General features: G+C 33.8%; 1 protein-coding gene across 4 annotated transcripts in view; it reads left to right on the top strand.

Moving 5' to 3' along the window:
- The window catches only part of PTPN2 (protein tyrosine phosphatase non-receptor type 2), a 105704-nt gene that overhangs the window by 65225 nt on the left and 14901 nt on the right, over positions 1-25578 (top strand). For all 4 annotated transcript variants that reach the window (XM_074204020.1, XM_074204019.1, XM_074204021.1 and 1 more), the window contains 2 exons: positions 16234-16443; positions 18938-19099. In XM_074204020.1, coding sequence (XP_074060121.1) covers positions 16234-16443; positions 18938-19099 — 372 coding nt within the window. The remainder of the gene's footprint in view (positions 1-16233; positions 16444-18937; positions 19100-25578) is intronic.

Below are 25578 nucleotides of genomic sequence, written 5' to 3'. Positions count from 1 at the left end.
AAGTATGATACAGTTTCTTCAATGAATTCCTATTCACTTTTGAGCCCAGTTTGTATCTCTCTACAGTGTCTTATTTTTTATTATTCCATATAAAAATATAATTGATTCCTTGGAATAGAAGAATACAAGTACTTTTTCAACAAGTAGTCTTCAATCTATAGTTAAATTATACAAAATTCCTTAATAGATGCTGCTTCAGACAGAACTCAGCTATCTGATGTCCAGCATCAAAAAATTGAAAACAGAAACATGTATATTCAACAGAAGTGTTCACTACTGTCATACTATCTTGGAGAATGCCTTGTACATCAATTAAATGGAAGGGGGATTTCCTGTAAATGGTAAAGTCCTCCAGGTGATTCTACTTAGATTTCTTGGTGATTGTGAAGCTTCTTTTTTTTTTTTAAGTGTTTTTTGGGTTTTTTTGGGTTTTTTTTTTCAAGGCAATGGGGTTAAGTGACTTGCCCAAGGCCTCTCACAGCTAGGTAATTATTAAGTGTCTGAGGCTAGATTTGAATTCAGGTACTCCTGACTCCAAGGCCATTGCTCTATGCACTGCACCACCTAACTGCCCCAATTGTGAAGCTTCTTCTAGAGATCCATAAACAAGTTTTTCTTGTAATAAGGAACCTTGTGAGCAAATGGGCAGGATGTGTGCAAGGCTGGCAAATACTGGCTAATTAAAATATAGAGTACTTGGAGGGAATAGTTAAGTTAAAACTTGAATGGTTCAGTAGAATGATAAGAACAGGAGCCAATTACAAGGGTTTAAGGTGTTGGGAAAGGAAAGTAATGCCATTAAGTAAAGACTTTTTCAAGAAGTTTGAGTTTGAGGAGAAAAGGAATTAGAGTTGTAGCTCAGAATGGGATAACAATGTTGAAGTAGAATTACATGTATTTTAGAAAAGAGAAAATTCAAATTACATTTGTATGTAAAGGGGAAGGAGCCAATAAAGAAGTAGAGCTTCAAGATCCAAGGAAAAGCAAATACTCGACAGCAGTTACTTGGGAGAGATTTTTTTAAAAAATAGATGACTAGAGCTCAGAAATTGAGAGTTTACTCTTTAGAAAAAATTTTTCTTCCCCTCAGAGGCAGGAAGAAATTCTGTATTTAAAGGTACAGAATAATTTTTGAAGTTGAGAGAAAAACTGAAGGTCTTCAAAAATGAAAACTTTTAGAAAAAAAGCGTTATAGATTTTAGGTGGTTTCAACTGGGTTCTTTATTGCTGTAAATTCTTGGATGTTCAACCTTTTAGCTCTTGTATTTTCCAACAAAAGTTTGTCAAGAGCTACATATAAAATTTAATATTTATTTATGACTACAATGTAATACATATTATCAATGAGTTTAATAATAAAATATAATAATGCCACATGAATGGGCTTTGAAGGCTGCATGTGACCTGTGGGTTAGACACATTTACTATACAACATCTTTTAAGAACTGTTCTTAAAACTGTGAAGTGAGATCATATTGCTCTATTATTGAATGATATTCATGAAATAAGTTAGAAATGCTCCTCCTTGAATTAAATTTTTTTGTAATTAGTATTTATATATTTTATCTTTCTTATATAAAATATGCCAGACTATGTCTATATATATATAGGAGCAACATAAAGATTTGTCCTTTTTGGGAGGGGGGGAAGGTGATTCTTTTGAGAATACTGTATTTTGTGGGCCACAATAATAAAATATCAGAGCTTGTAAAATCTGATACTGAGTCTGATACTGACGAAAGACAGTCATCTGGAAATGACTCATTTTGTGAATGCAAGGACTACAAGTTCTATTTTATGCTTTTAAAGACTTGAGCCTTAAAATGTATCATGGTAGTGAATCCTTCCCATCCCAGCCCCCCTGGTTTTTCCAAAACAATTTGAAATAATGTACCATAATGACTATATGTAGGTCTAAAAATGAGTGATAGTATGTCTTAGTTTATAGTTTAATTTCATTTCATTTAATTCTAAAATTGTTTTCAGACTAAAAGCCTTGGTTTCTTTAATTATTACTAAATTTTATTGATTTTTCTGACATGAATTTTTTCCTTTTATTTCTTCTCCAGTTGAGAAAGCAAGAAAAGCAAACTCCTGTTAAAAGAAAATAAATTCTCTTGCTAATCATGTTCTCTGAAAAGCATCTTAGACTTTACTCTATTAGGAGGTGGAGTAGTGTATATCTTTTGCATCCTCTGGAGTTTTAGTTGATTATTATAGTGATCAGAGTTCTTAAGTCATTCAAAGTTGTTTGTCTTGACAATATTGCTATTATTGTTTAAATTGTTTTACTGGTTCTCACTTCACTCTGTGTCTGTTTGCATATTCTTTATTTCACACAGCATAATAGTGATGTATCTCACACACACACACACACACACACACACACACCCATAACTTATTCATTCATTTCTGTACTCCTGCTTACTCCCTAAATTTCCAATTCATTACCACCACAAAAAAAATAATTGCAGTAAAAATTTTTGTGCATTTTGGGTCCTTTTCCTCTTTTCCTTTGTTCTTTTTTGGAGTAGAGACCTTCTAGTGGTATTTCTTGGTTAAAGGATATGCACAGTTTAGTAGCTTTCATTTCTAATGAAATTATGAATTATGAACTCCCCTTTTTAAAAAAACTGTTTATTTTCTTTTATACATGTATGTAACATGAGTTTGCCATTACTTGATTGATAAGTATCCCCTCAATTTCCAATTCTTTGCCAACAGAAAAAGTCATAAATATTTTTGTATGTAATTTTTTTTTCTTTGAGCTCTTTGGGATAGGGATCCAGTAGTGGTAATACTGGTCAAAAGGTCTGCACATATTTATAATGTTTCTGGATTGTCCCAAATTGTTCTGAATTATTGAACCAATTCACAACTCTACCAACTGTTTGTATACTTATTTTCCCTAATCCCTTCTAGCATTTGTCATTTCTGATGGATGTGAGGTTGTACATCAGAGTTATTTAATATGCATTTCTTTAATCAGTAGTATCATAGAGCATTTTTTCATGACTATAGATAGCTTTGATTTCTTCTTCTTTTTCATATCCAGCGACCATTTGTTGTTTGTCCTTATGAAGAGGACCATGACATTGGAACAGTGATGTCATGACTTTCCAGTGAATTGGAGACAGGGATGTGAACACAATATGGGTCAGAATGACTGGAGATACTGCCTTTGAACATTTATCAGTTGGAGAATGACTTATTTTTACAAATTCGATTCAGTTCTCTATATATTTGAGCATTGAGGCCTTTATCAGAGAAATTTGCTATTTAATATCTTGCTATTCATTGTCTGTGGTACCCTTTATCAAAATGTAGTTTCCCTATTTATTCCTTTAATTGTCTGGTTTTTTTCTTTTGCATTGTATGAGATCATAATTTTTACTCCTTTTTTTTCTTTACTGCTGCTACCAGCTTTCATTTTATGGGTGAACTCATTCCATTCATATAAACTATTATGATTACTATATATTTCCTCAATCCTATTTTCTTTTGCATATTTTTCTTTCTTTTTTAACCTATCCATCCTCAAAAGTGCTTTTTTTCCCCATATTAGTATGTCTTATTACATACAAAAGAAATCACTGCTTTCCTAACCACTGCTTCCCTTAATCCACCCTCTTCTTTATCATCTGTCCCATTTCTCTCTATGTACCCCCTCCCACCACTTCTCTTATCTGCTTCCCTTCCTATTTCCCTATTGGATAAGGTAAATTTACACAGACACCCCCCACATATCTGCTTCCTTTTTTAACCAGTTCTGATGATAGTGAGGCTCAAATTCTGATCCTCTCCTATTTTCCCCTTCACTAAAAAAAGTTTTTCCTTGACACTTGACACCTTGGTTATGTAAGAAAAATTTCCCCATTCTACCTCTCCCTTTTCCCAGTTCATTCCTTTCTCACTCCTTCATTTTTTTTTGAGATCATACCAATGTAGTGGACTCCCACCATGCTGTCTATTTAAATTCCTAATTGCCCTAATAATGATAAAATGCTTGGTAGTTACTTCTATCATCTTACCCTATAAGAATGTAAACTTTTAAAATTTGAATCTCTTATGATTACTGTCATATTATCTATTTTTATGCTTCTCTGGAGTCTTGTATTTGAATGTCACTTTTCTTTTCAGCTCTAGCCTTTTCCTCGGGAATACTTGAACATCCTCTATTCCATTAGCTATTCATTTTTCTCTCTTAAGGGTTATACTCAGTTTTGCTGAATTGGTTATTCTTGGTTGTAATCTTACTTCCTTTGCCTTCTGAAGTCCCTTCATTTAACATCTGCTCAATCTTGTGTGAGTCTAACTTTGGCTCCATGATTTGAATTGTTTCTTTCTCCTTGACCTGGGAGTTCTGGAATTTCACTCTAATATTACTAGGAGTCTTCTTTTTTGGAATCTTTTTTTGTTGATCAGTGAATTCTTTCAATTTCTATTTTTCTCTGGATCTAAGCTATTGAGACAGTTGATTGATGATTTCTTGAAATATGATGTCCTGGCTCTTATATTCAGTCATAGCTTTTAGGTACTCTTAATTCTTAGATTATCTTTAATTGTTTCTTGATGTCTTTTGGAATCATTAGTTTCTAACTGCTCTTTTCTCATTTTTAAGAAATTATTTTTCTCAGCAAACTTTTGTACCTCTTTAACTAATTTGATTAATTCTGCTTTTTGAAGTTCTTTTCTTCAATGAATTTTTTTTACCTCTTTTACTATTAGACCAATTTTGTTCTTTAAAGTATCTTCCTGGGGCGGCTATGTGGTATAGTGGATAAAGCACAGGCCCTGGAGTCAGGAGTACCTGGGTTCAAATCCTGTCTCAGACACTTAACAATTACCTAGCTGTGTGGCCTTGGGCAAACCACTTAATCCCCTTTGCCTTACAAAAAAACTAAAAAAAAAAGTGTCTTCCTTTATCAAACTGTTAATTCTCTTTTCATAATTTTTTAAAGTCATTTTCATTTCTTTTTCCAAATTTTCCTCTACTTCTCTTATCTCTTTCTTTGACTCTTCTGGGAATTCTTGTGGGCTTGGTCCAATTAGCACTTTTCTTTGAGACTTTGCTTGTATCTTTCATATTGTCTTCTAAATTTATGCCATGGTTTTCTTTGGCACACCATTGTAGCTCTTTACACTCAAGTCCTTTTTTTTGTTTGTTTGCTATTTTCTTTAGAGAGATTACAGGGTTTCTTTGCTGGCCTTGGGTACAGTTGGTGCTGACAACTCTATTCCCATACCATGAACTTCATGTTAAAGTTGAATCCTGCTCACCTGGGGATAGAGAGGCACTTGTGCCAAGTTTTAGGGTTTTTTTGTGCTGTTGTTTTAGGGTTTGTTCTAGGAGTCTGCAAGTTTTGGGGATTTCAAACGTGATGTTATGCATGAAAAAGTATGGTCCACTGCTCTTCTGGTCTGAGATCTGATTATTATTAGGAAGGGCCTCTGCTCCCTGAAGCCTCAAACAATAGATCTCCTCTTAGAATATGACTAGTGGATACTTTTTTTTTTAGGGTTGTTTTTTTTTTTTGCAAGGCAATGGGGTTAAGTGGAGGCTATACAACTAGGTAATTATTAAATGTCTGAGGCCAGATTTGAAATCATGTACTCCTGACTCCAGGGCCGGTGCTCTATCCACTGCACCATCTAGCCTCCCTAGCTGTCACTTCTGACAGACCACAAACACTCTCTCTACCCTGGAACTATAACTGGTATGGGAATAGAGCTGTCAGTGCTAACTACACACAAGGCCAGCAAAGCATCCTTGTAATCTCTCTCTGACCAGTTGTCTGACACCCTTAGTGTTCTAGCCTGAGAGCTTCTGAAGGTGCTACTGCTGCCACTCTCAGCTGAGGCCCACCACTGATGCTGCCACACTCTGGGCCAGCTCCCACCCTGGTTTTTCAGATTTCTAATATCAAATTCTTAAGTTGTCATAGACTGAAAAATTTGTTGATTTTGCTGCCACAGGGTTTGATTTGAAGTTATTTTAAAGTTGTTTGGAAGAGAATGTTGGGAGAATTCATCCTAATTGTTGCCTATAACCTGCTGTCTTGGCTCTGCCTCACACAGCATATTTTTCCTCTTAGATACTAGAAGTGTGAGCTGTTTAGATTATTTCCTTTATTCCTTCTCATAACATTTACTGAAAAGCTATTGAATTCAGTATATATTTTGGGTTTCAAATGGATTCAAGATAATAACCCTGTCTTCAAGGGGCTTATTTTATAGATACATTTCAAAAAACATTGTCTCTAAGGATAGGCATAATCAGGCAAATCATTGAATATCAAGTATTTGAATTAGGCAAGAGCTTATTCTATGGAGAGAAAATAGAGGAAATAAAGATTAGATCCTTTTGGCTAGAACAAATGGATTTTTAGAAGGTAGCATGACTTGGTATATTAAATACTAGACTTTGAGTTTGAATTTTGCCTAGGGGATTTAATTGAGTAACCATGGGGAAGTCTCTTAACATCTCTCATTCATTTTCTTCATCTTAAAATGGGAATAAAGTATTATCAGCATTTTAAAAAAACTTATTTATTTATTCATTCATTTATTTATTTATTTGCACATTGCTACAACAAGCCCTGTTACAAAAGCAAACACAATCCCCCCTTCTCCCCAAAATACAGAGAAATCCCATAAACAATAAAGTGAGACAGAAAGGGGGGAAAAATTGTACTTCAGTTTCTGTTCAGATACCATCAGCTGTCTTTGGGATAGAACACATTCTTTATCATAAGTCCATCAGAGAAGTTGCTTCAATATTTTTTTCCCCACAGTTGCTATTGCTATTGCTAACTGTACTTCCCTCCATCTATTCCTCCCAAGCTATCGGTATTAAATGAGACATTATATATTAAGTACTTTACATAAATTTTAGTTTTACCTTATTATTCCTGTAGGGGGGAGTATAGAAGATGAAGTTAGAGAGAGAATGGCTTGAATGCCATGCTAAAGAGTTTGAACTTTATTCTAAAAATAATAGGAAGGCATTGAAAGCTGTTTGAGTTTGAGAAGGAGAGGGATGATATTTTTAGCAGCAGTGTATATAATGAATTAGAGGCATGAAAAAAATAAGCACATAGGAATCTACTGAAAATCCTTTTATTATATTTTCACCTCTGACTCCCAGAAGCTGTAGCATGTGTAGCAGCCACACTCAGATAAAACCATCTCAGCAGACTGAGCTAAACCAGATTGAGGGCAGATAACTGAAAGACCTCAAACAAAGCCCACCACTAAGTTAAGGGGAATGTCTGCTCCAAACATGTGAAGATTTCCCCACGTGCAATGGGCAGATGAGAACAATTTATTTCAACAGCCATGAAAACGACTGACACAGACTGTGTGGAGCAGTTAGAGCTTGATTAGATATTTGAAGATGCCATAGTCATCCCCAGGCCATGCCAGTCAACCCTGAGTTTATCCAGCCACTGGATTTCAATGACTGTAAGAATGAGACTAACAACTTTTACAACTTTTATCTAGTTTTGAGGGGAAATGATGAACTAAGCAGTCAGTAAGCATTTTTTAAAAATTACATTTATTTATTTCTTTATTTTGGATTTTGCAATATTTCCCTGAATCTCACCTCCCCCCCCGCCCAGAAGGCAGTCTATTAGTCTTTACATTGTTTCCAAAGTATACATTGATCTAAGTTGAATGTGATGAGAGAAATTTTATCCTTAAGGGAAAAAAAAATAAAGTATAAGAGATAGCAAAATTACATAATAAGATACCAGGTTGTTGTTTTTTTAATTAAAGGTAATAGTCTTTGATCTTTGTTGAAACTCCACAATTCTTTCTCTGGATACAGATGGTGTTCTCCATCACAGATATCCCAAAATTGTGCCTGATTGTTGCACTGATGGAATGAGCAAGTCCATTAAGATTATCACCCCCACGTTGCTGTTAGGCTGTACAGTGTTCTTCTGGTTCTGCTTATCTTGCTCAGCATCAGTTCAGGCTTCCCTGAATTCCCATCCCTCCTGGTTTCTAATAGAACAGTAGTGTTCCATCACATATATATACCACAATTTATTAAACCATTCCCCAGTTGATGGACATTCTCTCAATTTCCAATTATTTGCCACCACCACAAACAGAGCTGCTATGAATATTTTTATACAAGTGACATTTTTACCCTTTTTCATGATCTCTTCAGGGTATAGACCCAGTTAGTGGTATTGATGGATCAAAGGGTATTCACATTTTTGGATACATTATATCTTTAAATGCTTACATGAATATTTAGAGAAAGAGAAAAATCAATGAACTAAACATGCAACTAAAAAATTAGAGAAAGAACAAATTAAAAACCCCCAATTAGGGGTGGCTAGGTGGTGCAGTATATAGAGCACCAGCCATGGAATCAGGAGGACATGAGTTCAAATCCGACCTCAGACACTTAATAATTACCTAGCTGTGTGGCCTTGGGCAAAAATCTAAAAAAAAAAATTAAATACCAAATTAGAAATTCTGAAAATTAAAGGAGAAATTAATAAAATTGAAAGCAAGAAAACTCTTGAACTAATAAATAAAATCAAGAGTTGGTTTTATGAAAAAACCCAATAAAACTGATAAACCTCTAGCTAATTTGATTAAAAAAAGAAAGAAGAAAACCAAATTGCTAGTATCATAAATGAAAAAGGTAAACTCACCACCAATGAGGAAGTTAAAGTAATAATTCAGAATTATTTTGCCCAAATATGTCAATAAATTTGATAATCTAAGTGAAATGGACAAATATTTACAAAAATATAAATTGCCCAGGTTAAATGAAGAGGAAATTAAATACATCAATAACCCTATCTCAGAAAAAAAATTCAACAATCTATTATTGAACTCCCTAAGAAAAAATCTCCAGGACCAGATGGATTCACAAGTAAATTCTATCATACATAAGTAGGATTTATCCCAGGAAGGCAGGGTTGGTTCAATATTAGGAAAATTGTTAGGTATATGATTATATCAATAGATGCTGAAAAAGCTTTTGACAAAATACAACACCCATTCGTACTAAAAATACTAGAGAGCATGGGAATAAATGGATTGTTCCTTAGAATAATAAGCAGTATCTATCTGAAACCATCCATAGGCATTATATGCAATGGGGATAGGCTAGAGACATTCCCAATAAAATCAGGGGTGAAACAACGATGCCCATTATTGCCACTACTATTCAATATTGTTTTAGAAATGTTAGCTTCAGCAATAAGAGAAGAAAAAGAAATTGAAGGAATTAGAATTGGGAAGGAAGAGTCAAAACTCACACTCTTTGCAGATGACATGATGGTATACCTGGAGAATCTCAAAAAATCATCTAAAAAACTACTCGAAATAATTATCAACTTTAGCAGAGTCACAGGATATAAAATAAACCCTCATAAATCCTCAACATTTCTATATATGGCTAGCAAGATGCAGCAGAAAGAGCTTGAGAGAGAAATCCCATTCAAAGTAACTTCAGACAGTATAAAATACTTGGAAGTCTACCTGCCAAGGCAGAATCAGAAACTTTTTGAAAAGAATTACAAAACACTTCTCACATAAATAAAAATCAGATTTAAGTAACCAGGCAAATATCAACTGTTCATGGATAGACTGAGCTAATATAATAAAAATGATAGTTCTACCAAAATTAAACTACTTATTTAGTGCCCTACCAATCAAAATTCCAATAAGCATTTATTCTTTCTATTTAAAAAAAATTTTTGTTTTTTTTTGTTTTGTTTTTTGTTTTTTGTTTTTTTGCTAGGCAGTAGGGTTAAGTGGCTTACCCAAGGCCACACAAGCTAGGTAATTATTAAGTGCCTGAGGTCGCATTTGAACTCAGGTATCCAGGGCCAGTGCTCTATCCACTGTGCCACCTAGCTGCCCCGAGTAAGCATTTATTAAGCACCTACTCTATAACCAAGTATTGTGTTAGGTGCTAGATATGCAAAGAAAGATAAAAACAAACCAAAAAAAATTACTTGTTCTCAAATAGCCTACAATCTATGATGGTTTATACCTTAGTTTTGCATTGTATCTTCTTGCAAATATTAGTGGAAATATCAGAAAAGAGTGAAATTTATTAAAGTAAATATAATGGTAACAAACATATGGCTTTTATTATCTCACGAATTCTCTTTTAGCTCCAGGCTGTGTCATTCTGTAAGTTTTATTTTTAGCATCTATTTCTTCCCCCCCCCTTTATTCTTTTTATTATTTCTATTTTATTGAATTTTACAATTTTCCCCCTAATCTAGCTTCCTTCCCCCCCCCCCCAGGCAGTCTGATAGTCTTTACATTGTTTCCATTTAGCATCTTATTTCAATAGGATAAGGATAAATCAATCAAAATTAAATTCCTTGGTTGGAGTAAAAAGAAGAGAAATAAGCTTTAGTCTTCCCATTTGAGGGAAAAAATGCATATTTTTTTTTCTCAAAACACTTTTGTGAGGAGGATCATATTATATAAACAAATAAGAGGATTTCTGGGAACTGTCTTTGAGTATCCATGATAGCTTGACTTGAATTTGAAAAAAGGAACAGTGGTTATGAGCCAAAATTATTCAGTTAGAGAAAATAAAACAGCCACACAAGACAAGAGGAACAGAAGGCTGCAAGCCAGAATATGATGCAATTGCAGGGCACATAAATAATTCATGAATTTAGATACATAGGAAAAGATACTACAATCTAAAAAATTTCATTCAGGGTCTAAGAGACCACATTATGACCTATAAAAAATGAATCTAGCTCTACACCACTCTAAAAATATTAACCTGAACTGGTTCTAAATATTGTTATTTTTAAAGAGAATTCCTGGGAGAAGCATTCTGGACCTGCAGTAGAAATTTTATCATTTAATACTTACTAAACAACAAGGCTAAAAAAAAGAGGTGGGAACATATCTCTGGAACTTTCTTGTGATATTTTGAATCAAAACAATTAGTAAAAAAGCTTAACACATCTCTGGAACTTTCTTGTGATATTTTGAATCAAAACAATTAGTAAAAAAGCTTAACACATCTTCTGATGTAGAAATAGATTTTTGGTTATTTCTGTGATAGGCTACAAAATAAGTTAGTATTAGTTAAGTTAGTATCAGTTTTACAAAAGGAAATTTCCTTCTAGCTTTCCTATACTCAAATAGAAAAATGAATATATAGGAACTCAAATGTGATACTGTTCAGTTTTATTCGTTGAAGTAACTGATAATTAGGAATCTTCCAGCTAGTAAAATAAATAGATATTTCACATATCTGTTATATTAATCTTCCTAATGCACAAGTCTAGTATGACTGCTAGGAGATTTTTAGTTCTGTTCATTGTTTAATAAGTGAAATTTTTATTCTTTTGCCTGGCATTCAAGGCCCTCCATAATCTGGCACCATTCTCATATTATCACCTCCCATTCCTTGTCATATCTGCTACACTTTAGCTTATTTGAATGTTCTTTGACTCTTGACTATGTGCTACTTTTGTTTTCAACATCTGTGGCTTTGCTCAGATTGTCCATTATTGTTGGAATATAGTCCCTCTTCCTCTTTGCTTATTGAATTCCTACCTATCCTTTAAAGCCTAGTTCAAGGTTCTATATTTTCCATGACTAATCAATTAGTTATTTACAATGGAAATCAATTTTGCAGGTCTTTGATGGACTTTTATTTGTTTGAATTATTTATGTAATATGACAGGTACAAAACTCAAGAAAATTGAAGGATGTTTCCAATAGATATAGGTTCTGGCAGACTTGAACTTCCTGAAAAGATGTCTTATATAATCATGAAGTATTTAATAGATATTTTAATATTAAATATTAAACTTTTGGAATATTTTTGATATTTATTATTTTATGTTTAATATAATAATATTTACATCTACTAAGATTGGCAAAGCTGACAAAAGAAGTATTCCTACAGTTGTAGGATTTGTAAGAAATGTAGGCATGTTAAAGCATTATTGGTGGCACTATCAACTGGTCTCTCTTGAAAATAGTTTGGAACTCTACTTCAAAAGTCAATAAATTATACATGTCCTTTGACCCCTTCAGCTACTTAGCATATATCCCAAAGATGTTAAAGCATGAGGTAGAGAACCCATGTGTAGCAAAAAGTATTATAGCAGTGTTTTTTGTTCTAACAAAGAACTGGAAAAAAAAATTGAATGGCCACTATTTGGAGAATGCCTTAAAAATTTGTATATAAATTTAATGGAATGTTATTATTATACTGTAAGTAATGATTAACAGAAAAGATTTCAGTTCAATAACTCATCATGCCCTCAGAAAACTGATAAAGTACAACTCCAGCCTATTGACAAAGAGGAGACAGACTGGAGGGGCAAATTTAGAAACAGATTTTCAGTTACAGCCAATCTCTTGATTTATTTTACTTAACTGTGCTTATTGATTACAGAGAGAGCTTCCTTTGGAGGAAAGATGGGTTAATGGCTCAATGGTAGTGATGAGAGAGAGAAAGAAGAAAAATGGTGTATCAGTAAAACATTTTTAAATGTATGGAAGAAAATTTTAGAAGACATACAAGCAATGGGATTTTGTTACCGTATTGCTAAGTTTAATATACACTCAAAAAAATAAGTAACAGCATATAGTTATAGTTTCATAGATAGTATTATGGTTTCATATACAGTATTATTTCTCATTCTTTTTTTATACTGGAATGCTTTTGTTGATCTTTAAACTCATAATCAATTTAAAAAAATTTTAAGGACTTAATATCCTCTATATCAAATCAATAATTATTGTAGGTGACTTCCACCAAGAGATAGAAAAATGAGGACATCAACAAATTTCCTAGAAAATAATGGTTCAGGAGTAAAGAGAAGTTAGAAATTTGTAAACTTTACAGAAGCTTCCCACTAATTCATTTTTAATACTTATTTTAAAAAATGTGAAAAGTGAAGTATTGAATGACATTACAAAAAATAGAATTATCAGACTAAAAATTGTTTTTTATTGAAAGAGCATTCATTCCTGAATCAAAATGAATATTAAGATAAAAGAAAGAATAAAAATGAGAAAGGATACTTTTTGCCAGTAAAAACAACTCATCTGACCTATTTAAATGAATTATTCCTCCTGAAAAATGGGAAGTTCATGAAGCAAGAACAACAATTTCACATTAAAAATTGAACTGATATAAATCAATTGCTGTAATGAGGAACTTAAAAAAGAGACTCTAAACTACATTATTCAGCCAATACTTTACTTAATTGCCAAGATTGGGAAAGATACAGATACTGATACTGCTTTACAAACTCAGTTAACATACCATCCTAAGGGCAATTAGTGATGAAATTGGATGGGTGGTAACAAAGTAAGGGAAGCTGGGAAAGAGATGTCAGGATCTTCATTGATGAAAGCTGAGTGACAGTTGTATGCTAATTTAACAGTCCTGGAAGTGCTAAGGGAAGAAGTTGAAATGGCAGTAAAGTAGCTAAAAATGAGAAAAGCATCTGGACTAGACAGGTATAAAGTACTCTGTCCCACTGAAATATGTCAGAAGATAACCAAAGGTGTGAAAATCCCCTCAAAAAGCACATTATTAACTCCTGATCTATTTACTATTTTCCTAGTTATATAAAATTTCAGAAGCAGTGTGGAGAGTGGACTAAAAGGTGACCTCATAATCACAAAGAGGCATGTTGCCTCTTTTACTAACTTCTCTGGGTCTTTCTAAAAGTTGCAGAGCATTTGGGAAGCAAGTTTCCTTATGGATTCCACACAAGAGTCAGAGGTTCAGATTAAAATTAACTTTTATTAGAATAGTTTACACATTCATTTAATATTCACATTCTTGATAGTTCTACAGATATTTTTAACATGGTTGGTCACTATCTCTTAAATACTTGCTCCTCTCTTTTGTGACACTTATTTCTTTGTTTTCATACTTGCTTGGCCATTATTAAGTCTTTCTTAATCAATCATCTGTCACTGTGGTAAGGCCTGCTTTTCTTCTGTTCCTTGGTGACTTCATTAGCTCCCTTGGGTTTTCATCTCTATGTTCATGGTTCCCAGATATATATATATATATATATTTATCCTTTGTCTTTCCTGAGCTATTTTTATACATGACCAAACTACCTACAGCTTTCCTCATCACTAAAATGAGTCATTATCTTCTTCTGCCTCACCAACTCACCCCTCTTCCTAACTTTCCTAGGTCTATCAAGGATAATACCATCCTTCAGTCACCTTGGTCCTCATGGTCAGGGTTCTGGCCCTTCTCTCTGACTTGCTCCAATTTCAGTTGCCAAATCTTGTCAATTCTGCCTCGACAACATCTCACTTTGATCCTCTTCTCTATTTTTGGCCTCCACTATAGTTAAGGCATTCTGCTTCTTGCCTAGATAAATAGTAACAGCTTTTTAATTGGTTTCTCTGCTTCAAGTCTTAGACCCACACCAATCCATCAAGCACACAGCAGCCAAAGTAATTTTCTTGAAGTTCAGGCCTAGTTATGTTTCTACTTCACAGTAAACTCTAGAAGCTCAAGATCACATGTAAACTCCTCTGTCACTTACAATCATTTACAAAGTGACTCACTTACCTTTCTAGTAATAACAAATTACAATTCTTCCTGCGCTTTGGTCATCTTGCTGTTGCTTACCTTTGACACATCATCTCCTGTCTTCATGCCTGTGCACTGAATGTCTTGAATTCTTGGAATGCACCTTGATCTCACCTCTACCTCCTAGAATCTTTTGCTAACTTCAAATTCTGTTTGAGCTACACCTTCTACAAAAACACTTTCTCATGTCTTCCAATTGCTATTGCCCCTCCCCACCCCCAATTTAGCTTGTATCTATCATATTTATGTACTTATTTGCATACATGTTATCTCTTATGATAGAATTCAAGCTCCTTGTAAAGACAAAGACAACTTCATTTTTGTCCTTAGAGACACAATGCTGACTTGTAGGAGGTGCTTAAATAAATGCTTATTTATAAATTGAGCCCTCTGACCAAGTAAGGTTAGTTTAAAAAAAAATGTTTAACTGTTGTTTTGGAAATCAAGTACAAAATTCAGAGAGGGATCTTTTCTAGTTGATAAAATCTTCTAGATATTTGCAGTTGACTTTGCAGTCTCCTAAGTGTTTTTCAAAGCACTCAAGAATTTAGACTTACCTAGCCACATACTGAAAACCAAACAGATAAAGAATAACTGAATGGTCTGTAGTACTTATCTGTCAGAATGCCTGTCTTGTACTGACATTTCCAGTGGACATCAAGCTCCGGTCTTTACAATTGATGATTGACCTGGCAGACAATATTGAAGAAAAGAGAAAAGTCATAATTCTGAGGCTTTGACCAGAAAAATAAATTGAGATATGTCAAATCTGCCATATAATTGAAGTTCAAGTAAAACCTGTAGGAATTTGAAACCTTTAGCTAAAGTTATTTTCTTTTAGAATTTGCATGTGCATGTAAGGGATGGCGAGAAGGAAAATGCAGATATCTCTAATTCACAGTTATATTTATTTTAGGTTTAACTTAATATGAAGGAATTAATTTTTTAAGTTAGTGAGGGTAATTTGAGAGATCCTTTTAGAAAATAGAAATAATTCATGCCATTCAATTATTTGAAAGGTCTAAAAGTTATTGTCTCTGAAAGATTTAAAGCTTAGTCTGTTCAGGAATAGGATAAAAGTTAGTTTTCAGTGAATCATTTAAAAAACACTTCTATACTCCCTAGCTTATTTTTGGATTTGTAATTTTTTCACTTATTTCTTTCAAGTTTCTTTTAGTGTGATAAAAACATAAACACTGAACAAAGTTAGAAAAGCAGACTGAAAGTTTCAAGGAGTTGTACTTTAATTATTTTGACAGATATATAGTTATCATGATACCATCTTATTACTTTTTAAGGAGAATCTTATTATTGGAATAGTAATAGGTATATTCATGTGTATTTCTAAAAAAGTTCCCCCCCATTTAGAAAAAAACGATTGATTGATTGATTGCATCCTGAATAGGAAAAAATCAGGTTCAAAAATTAATTCATAAAAATTGAAACTATTATATTAAAGATGGAAATCAGAATTTTAGAACTGTGGGGACCTTGAATTATCCATTTTACCCTATACATATGAAAAACCCAAACCCAGATTTATTTTTTCTAGATAATCTGTGATATGCTTGTTAAATAACAAATGTTCTAATAGACAAATCAGACAAAACTAACTTTTTTCCCTTTTAATTTTCATGTAGAGTGGCGAGACCAGGATAATATCTCACTTTCATTATACTACGTGGCCAGATTTTGGAGTCCCTGAATCACCAGCTTCATTCCTCAACTTCCTATTTAAAGTTCGAGAATCTGGTTCCTTAAATGCTGAACATGGACCTGCAATAATACACTGTAGTGCAGGCATTGGCCGGTCTGGTACATTTTCATTAGTTGATACCTGTCTTGTCTTGGTAAGTGCTTTTATAAATTTACTGTTTTATTTCATTTGATTTGGGTTTTATTTCTATGTTTAGGTCCAAGTGTAGATTTTATTTCTTTTTTTTTAAGGCATTGGGGTTAAGTGATTTACCCAAGGTCACACAGCTAGGCAGTTATTAAGTGTGTGAGGCCGAATTTGAACTCAGGTCCTCCTCCTGACTCTAGGGCGAGTGGTCTATTCACTGTGCCACATAGCTGCTCTCTCTAGATTTTATTTCTGAAGAATAAAGTATTTATAGTTCAAATCCAGCCTCAGACACGTAATAATTACCTAGCTGTGTGGCCTTAGGCAAGCCACTTAACCCCATTGCCTTGCAAAAAAACCTAAAAAAGACAAAACAAATAAAGTATTTATATCTTTTGAATCTGGGGGAGAAAAGATGTATTGTAATAATTTTTCAGTCCATACCTCTCCATTCCTTCACTTCTTTGTTTTAAAAGAACAGTTTTATTGATTTTTAATTTTTACATCACTTTAATTTTTCTTTTCACACATACTACAGTCTTTTTTATCCTTGAAAAAATATGTCTCTTGATCAGATGATGTTCTGATTTCTTTTCTTCCTTTCATCAGTAGGCAATATTCTCTTTTCTCACTTCCTCCTTAATTTTCTTTTTTAAAATCTTTTTTATTTATTTAAGGCAGCAGGGTTTAAGTAACTCACCCAAGGTCACACAGCTTAGGTAATTATTACGTGTCTGAGGTCGAGTTTGAACTCAGGTACTCTTGACTCTAAGGCCAGTGCTCTATCCACTGCGCCACCTAGCTGCCCCCTCATTTTTTTAATTAATATTTTATTTGTTTTCCAATTATATACAATAGTAGTTTTTTGTAAGTTGTTGGGTTTTGGTTTTTTTTGCAAGGCAAATGGGGTTAAGTGGCTTGCCCAAAGCCACACAGCTAGGTAATTATTAAGTGTCTGAGGCCGGATTTGAACTCAGACTCCTGACTCCAAGGCCGGTGCTCTACCCATTGTGCCACCTAGCTGCCCCTTTTGTAAGGATTTTTTGTGAGGTTTTGAATTTCACAATTTTCCCCCACCCTCCCTTCCCTCCCCCCAATCCCTCCACAGAAGGCAGTCTGATAATCTTTACATTGTTTCCATGGTATACTTTGATCAAAATTGAGTGTGTTGAGAGAGAAATCATATCCTGGAGGAGAAAATAAAATATCAGAGATAGCAAAATTATGTAGTACATATGAAACTTTTTTTAAAAAAAAACATAGGTAATAGACTTTTGTCTTTGTTTAAACTTCACAATTCTTTCTCTGGATACAGGTACTCTAAAATTGTCCCTGATTTTTGCACTGATGGAATAAGCAAGTCCATTAAGGTTGATCATCAACCTCATGTTGCAGTTGCAGTGTACAGTGTTCTTCTGGTTCTGCTCATCTCAGTATCAGTTCATGAGAGTCTTTCCAGGCTTCTGAAATTCCCCTCTTGATTTCTAAGAGCACAGTAGTGTTCCATCACATACATATACTACAATTTGTTTAGCCATTCCCCAACTGATGGACATTCACTCGATTTCTAATTCTTTGCTACCATAAACAGGGCTGCTATGAATATTTTTGTACAAGTGATGTTTTTACCCTTTTTCATGATCTCTTCAAGGTATAGACCCAGTAATGGTATTTGCTGGATCAAAGGGTATGTATATTTTTATTGCTCTTTGGATGTAATTCCAAATTGCTCTCCAGAAAGTTTGGATGAGTCCATAGTTCCAACAGTGAATTAGTATCCCAGATTTCCCACATTGAACATTGTCCTTTTTGGTTATATTAGCCAGTCTGATAGTATGAGATGGTAGCTGCTCCCTCCTTAATTTTCTTAATCATATATCTGATAGATAATTTTTTCCATATTAATCTATTTACTACAAAAAGTTATTAACTTTCTATATCCAGATCACATACCCATTTGGAGTTTTACTTTGTGTAAGGTATCAGTTGTTGGTATAAATATGCTATCCCAATTTTCCCAGTAATTTTTGTACAATAGTAATGAGTCAATAGTTGGGAATAATTGAATACCAAATATTTTTGCTTTTGTATTATGTATATCTCATCTGTTCCCAGTGATTGATCTATTTTTTAACCAGTGTCAAGCCATTTTGGCAATTACTGCTTTGTGGAAATTTAAGATCTGACACTACTAAGCCCCTTTGTTCAAAGTTCTTTCATTATTTCCCTTGAGATTTCTGAGACAGTTTCTTCCTTAAAATATATTTCATTATTATCTTAACTTCCTATATGAGGTAACTTCTTAGTTGTTTCATTTATAGTCCTAAATCTAAATCAGTTTCTATCATTTGAGTACTTTTGTATCTCAGTGGTAATCCTCACATGTTGTATACATTTTATTGTTATTTTGAGTAGAATATCCCTATTGATCATTTCTCCTCATTATTTTTTTAGCACTGTATAAAAATGCTCATTTTTGTGAATTTAAACTTTCTTTGCAGATGGAAAAAAGAGATGATCCTTTTTCTGTTGATATTAAACAAGTATTACTGAATATGAGAAAATATCGAATGGGACTTATTCAGACTCCAGATCAACTAAGATTTTCATATATGGCTGTAATAGAAGGAGCAAAATTTATAATGGGAGATTCAAATATACAGGTAAACTTTATATGCAAAAATAATGTACATCTGTGTGAATAGACACATGTAAAATAAATAGTTATACCATATGGCATAAATCTAATAACAGTAATGCAAGAAGTATAATTGCTTTAACTTTCTATATCTCCTTGTTTTATATGACAGGCTTATTTATTAAAATCAAAAACTTCAAAATTTATAATGCCATTGCATTCTAATGGGGAACTTTATTTCATTTTCCTTCCTTTTTGACTTCTCTTGTTTAAAGGAGAAAAAGGAATCTTTATTGTAATGAATGTGTAAACACAGTGCTTTGTTTTAAAGTTAAATTGATTCAGAAGAATTGTTAGTTGTGTGCAGTGGATAGAGTACCAGCCCTGGAGTCAGGAGGACCTGAGTTCAAATTCAGCCTCAGACACTTGACATTTAACTAGCTGTGTGAAAGCCAGAATATAGATTTCATTGTTTTGTTATAAAATATTTTAATACTACTAGTCACAGATACTTAATAAAACGTTAAGTGCTGGTTTAGTTATAGGATTTTTTTTTTGAAGTGAGGGCAATACTTCATTTAACTATTAGTCATGTTGGTAGTCATACAGGATGGATAAATGATTGTTGGAAGGTATTTTTGTTATATGTATTAGGATACACAATGCACTATGGTCAAATGATAAGCAGACTCACTCAATACATTCTTATATTTTTGTCTTGAATCCAGACCTTGGACATACTATATTAGATGTTAGACTCTAATCTAATAAATTTCCTACACTGTGAAGCCATCATCTGGTTCAGTATTTTTCATGATTACAAGCCACATATGGAATGCTATGTAAACCCTGTTTAGGCTTTACCACAAACTCTCTATTACATTGAATGTTACAGTATCTAGTAACTCAAATTATATATATAATAGGTAGCACAGAAGTTACAACTGCAAGGGATTGAAATCAATTAGTCCAGCTTCTTCATATGACACACAAATGAGAATATGAGACTGAGAAGTTCAGGTTGCCAAGGTCACCTAATTATGTGAGATTTAGAGCTAAAATCCAGACTTTCTTTTTAATTAGGATTGGTAGAACTAAGCAAATGTATATTTCATGTAACTTGAGGGCAAGGCATTTTTTGAAGTGAAAGGCAGCTAGTAACCCAGTAATTAGAGAATGGGACCTTGAGTCAGGAAGATCTGAGTTCAGATTTGCCTCAGACACTTAGGAATTGTGTGAGGCAAATCATTTACTCTGCTTTGCCTCAGTTTCTTCAGCTATGAAATGGAAATTATAGTATTTTCTTCATGGGGTTTTATCTTCACAGTGCTGGCATAGACTAAGTAAGTGCCATATAAATGCTTTTTTTCCTATCTCCCTTCCCTCATTTATAAATATTATATAGTCTTGATGAGGACAGATTACCATTCTTCATTTAATCCAAGATACACAAAAACAAAAAAACTTTTCTCAAAAATCAGGTAGCTAGAAAAAGGATGCATATTTTTCTAGAATTAGAAGATTGAAAGTTATTGACAGCTAGCAATTTTTCATATATGCATGAATGTTTAGCACATTTCCTTTGTGTGTGTGTGTGTGTGTAATGAAGTGGGAAAGGGGGTATATTTAAAAAAATGAATTTTGCTCATATTTCTGAAGCATTAAATGAAATTATCAGTTTATATTCAGCAGCATGAATTAAAATGCTTAATTATGATACTTTATTTTCCTTTACCTTAGATTTGAACTGTTAATAAAATGACTGTACCACTAGGCCAAATTGGCCTGACATTTCTCTATAGATTTTTTGTATGCCATTCTCTCTTTTTTTCATACTTGTAATCAATTTGAGGAAATATGGGAGGAAAACAAACTCTATTCTTTTAATGTGTGATGACCAGTATTGATATAGCTTTTCAAAGGGCAAGGTGGATGATTTTTATCTGCCTACACATTCTCCCTCAGCATTCTGCCTGTGATATACATTTCTAAAATTGTCTAATGATAGTTTGCATCTATAAATTTTTTTCTATATTCAATTGGTCTGAGTAGTGGGATCAGCCATTCAGTCTCATTTGCATTATTTTCTAAAAGATTTAACTATTAGCGCCATACAAAGTATACATTTGAAAAAATGCTACAGTGTATAAGAAGTGAGCAGGAAGACAGACTATCTTCTTTGTGACTTAATTACCCTGCTTAGTGGAGATCTGAATAACTACATCAAATTCACAATGTAATTTGATCTAATAAGTTAAGTATTTGAAGAGAGAAGTCTAATAGTTTTCTCTCCTTTATGATACATATACAACCCTCATGATCTTTGTTTGAGCTACTGTATTTCCCCATGAAAAAAAAGCACCCCTTTTTCGAAAATTCTGGAGTGTCATTTTTTACTGGCATTTCCCACCTTTTCGCACTTGTTGTCTTTGTGCTCATTGTTTTGCATTTGTTACCAGTATATTAAAGTTACATTTTGCTACGTTTTGCCCAGAAATGACTCAGAAAAGATTTTTGTCTAGTGCAGAATTCAAGTTCAAAGTGAGCCATTTTGTAAAAGTTAATGGAAATCATGCTGCTGAACATCAAATTGGTCCTCCTCCAACTGAAAAAAACAATCTAAGACTGGCCATGGGAAGAAGAAACCCTCCTGAAAAACACCCTGACAGAAGAAGGCCCTGAGAGGCAAGTCAGCCAAAAGGCCTGATGTAGAGAAGGAATTGAAGAGCAAAGAAAGGGTCATTGGAATTCCTCTGTCCACAAAGATGGTTCAGCAGGAGGCAAGAAGAATTGCTGATGAAAAAAGAAGTGAATGATTTCAAAGGAAGATGAAACTGGTGCTTTTCAAGTTCATTAAAAGGAATGGACTAGGGGCGGCTAGGTGGCGTAGTGGATAAAGCACTGGCCTTGGAGTCAGGAGTACCTGGGTTCAAATCCGGTCTCATACACTTAATAATTACCTAGCTGTGTGGCCTTGGGCAAGCCACTTCACCCCATTTGCCTTGCAAAAACCCAAAGGAAAAACAAACAAACAAAAAAAAAAAGCAATGGACTAAGCATGCATTCACACACCAGACTTGCCCAGGGAGAGCTTGTGGTCAACCCTAGACCAGAGCACAGGCAAGAGAGCAGTCAGAGCCTCTCTTAAGACAGTGATTCTTCATCAAACACAAATGAGGACGAGCTAATGGATGGGAGTTTTGACAGTGATGAGGAGTTGTATGAATTTTATGATGAATACAACTGGAGCTCAATAACTTTATGTAATACATTTTTTTTTCAAATTTTGGGCCCCAAAATTAAGGTGTACCTTATACATGGGAAAATATGGTATGTTCCTCAGGACTCAATCTTGACACATCTTCCTCCTCTCCTTATCACCTTCCCTAAAGTTTAGAAAGATACTTATAATTGTATGGCTGATTTGCTTGTAAAATTAGCTTAAGGGGAAATTCATTCTTCTTCCTTTACCCACCTTTTTATTCCCAATTTTGTTGATGCCAATGGTATCCTTAGCCTTTGTGGATGTTTTCCTTGAAGTCTTTATAACTAGACATGAAATAATAGTTCCATTAGTAATTCCCCATCTAAGATACCTCTTTTCCTCCTTCTCACATACATCATCTTGGAAAAGTGGACATTTCTGTTATTGTGTCCAGTTTTATTTGGTTCTATCAGAGGGGAAAAATTGAGATAAATGTTGGTTCTGAAGAATTTAAGAAGTCTCTAAGATAAGAATGTATCTTTTTACTTTTGCATGCATATTAATTCCTAGTCTGACTTCTCAAATGTGTGTGGAGAGGAAGGTTAAAATAGGACTTTTCCTTTAGGGAATCCTCCATCATAGTAAACTTGACCGTAGCTGGTGTAATGTCTATGATTTTCAATATTTTCAAGTAAATTATGTAGATCAGCCATTCTCAGAATTTTTTGGTCTTAGGACTTGAGGACTCCCCTGTAGAGCTTTTTGTTTATGTGGGTTATATCTTACTGAAATTTACTATAAGAGAAATTAAAATAGTTTGTTATTGTGAAAATATCTTTGACTTTATGAGACTGAGTCCCTTTAAAGGTCTCAGGGACTCTTTCCATCAGTCACATTTGTCAATAAACATTTATTAAGCTCCTATTTTGTGCCAAATACTTTGTTAAGTAGTAGAAATTCTTAAGAAAGTCAAAAAAGAAGTTCTTGTCCCTAAGGAACTCACTGTGATCTTAGGAAGACTACACATAAAAAGAAACAAAGGCTAAGGGGACTCAGTGAAGTCTTAGAAATACCTGGGTGGCAACCAATGAAATGAGTTTCCTGGGCACCCTCCTTAAATGAAAAATATGGGAGGAGTTCTCCAATGTCCCTTTTCTGCAACAAGAGGGAGGGAGAGACTCCAAAGACAGTCTTCAGGCCAAACCCGGAGAACTTCTGATCTGGATTACAGAGCTTCACTCCTTCAAATAGAGCCTTTCACTTGCATTGTAGTTTTAGTATCTTAATTTCATAAACAAGCAGTATGAAAATCAAGCAGGTTTCTTTTTGGCTTAGATCTGTTCAATAGTTGCTTTTCCTTCAAATAAATAGCAGGTCTCTAATTCCAGACTTTTACATATTCTTTACAAGATTAAGTGTTCTAGTTCATCATTTTCTTTCTCAGGACTCCTTTTCTTGATGACAGATTTAGAATTTGTTCTATATTCTGGGAATTGATCCAATAAGATTTTATTTCTGGCTTCAAAATTTATGTCTCTTTCTGGTATTTTTTACTTTTGTCCAAGTAGCAGAGGTTCAGTGTGAAGGGTAAAATAATACCTCAAATTTACCCATGTAAATTCTTGGAAGTATTAACATTGTTATTGTGTACCTTCCAAATATAAATAGCCATTTGTTTTCTTGTTCTCTTATCTCCCTCTTTTCTCTGCTTTCTCACCAGTTGGTGGGAATGATAGGAAAATATTCGTAGTAGTCAGTCATTGAGCTTTGATTAAGCTCTTACTAAAGTGCCAGACACCACTGAGCACCAGGAACACAAAGAAAGGCAAAACCAGTTTTATAATATTGCAGGTTTACAAGATATGGTTATGAATAGTTAATTTATAATGATCTGTACTGAAATACATAGCACTTCTTTCATCTAGTGACAAATTTTCTTTGGGCAGTGTTCACTATGTTCATAAAAATGATACAGAAGAAACAGACTATATTCCTGTTAAAATTTTGGCATTTTTGTTATGTAACAATAATATTAACAGAATATGACCCAGTTAAAAATTTTAAAATATGACTTTATCCTCATACCATCAAAAAAGACAGTCTTTTGACTTAAAGATTTTCCTAAGTAAATCTGAAAAAAACAAATTGTAAGTTTAAACTAAAATATTATGTTAATAATCAACCTAATAATGAATGCATTTATTAAATATCTACCATTTACCCTGCATTATTTTAGCCTTTGAAGATACAAATTAAAAAAAAAAAGAATTTGTCCCTTTTGTCCCTTCAAGAAACTTCCATTATATTAGAGGGGAAAAAACATGGCATAAATAAGTATAAGTAGACTGTGTACAAAATAAACATGTTAAATATGGGAGGGAATTAGCAGTTTAGAGAGATTAGGAAAGACTTTGCTGAAAGAACCACTTGAGGTGGGGCAACTAGGTGGATAGAACACTGGCCCTGCAGTCAGGAGGACCTGAGTTCAAATTCAGCCTTCAGACACTTAATAATTACCAATTTGTGTGACCTTGGGCGGGTTGCTTAAGTTCCCAAGATTGAAATGGCTGTGTGTTTGAGGAGCAGCAAGAATGTCCCTTTAACTAGAATTTGGGACATGCAAAGGGAAGCATTTTGTACTCAAGTTGGTTATAGGTTATGAAGAACTATCTCATTTAAGCAGAGGAGCTTATTCGATCTTGAGATAATAATGAGCCATTGTGAGGTAACAATGAACACTGAAAATTTCTTGAGAAAGGGCAGTGACATGGGTTAGATATGCACTTTAAGAAAATCACTTGGAGATGGGAGAGACTTGAGACAGATGTCAAATTAGGAGTATTTCAGGTGAAAGGTGATGAAAGCCTAAATTTGGATTGTCATACAGAGTGGAGAGAGAGGTTGTAAAGATTGTAATGACTGCTTAGAACTATCCTTTTAATGTTGATAGTCTATGGTGGGACATTATTGCTATATTTCATGGTCTTCTTGAGAATTGCAGACAGTTCAGTAATCTTTTTAATTGTTAAATTAAAGTGGCACAACCCTATTGGATGTTAGGGAAACCCAAATTTGGGTCAGGCTTTTAACTTTTTTTATGTATATTGCAAATTAATCACATCCAAACTTATACACATTCTTTTGCCAGTCTAGTGTATGACAGACTTTCTTTGCATCAAAAGACATTGGAATATTATCCTTTTTATTCTTCAGTGATTCTGTTAGGGTAACTACTTGGCACAATGGATAGAGAGTGCCAGGCCTGGAGTCAAGGCTCATCTTCCTAAGTTCAAATCTGC

Source organism: Macrotis lagotis, chromosome X, assembly GCF_037893015.1.
Source record: "Macrotis lagotis isolate mMagLag1 chromosome X, bilby.v1.9.chrom.fasta, whole genome shotgun sequence".
Taxonomy (NCBI): Eukaryota; Metazoa; Chordata; class Mammalia; order Peramelemorphia; family Peramelidae; genus Macrotis; species Macrotis lagotis.
This window is presented reverse-complemented; position numbering and strand designations above follow the sequence as displayed.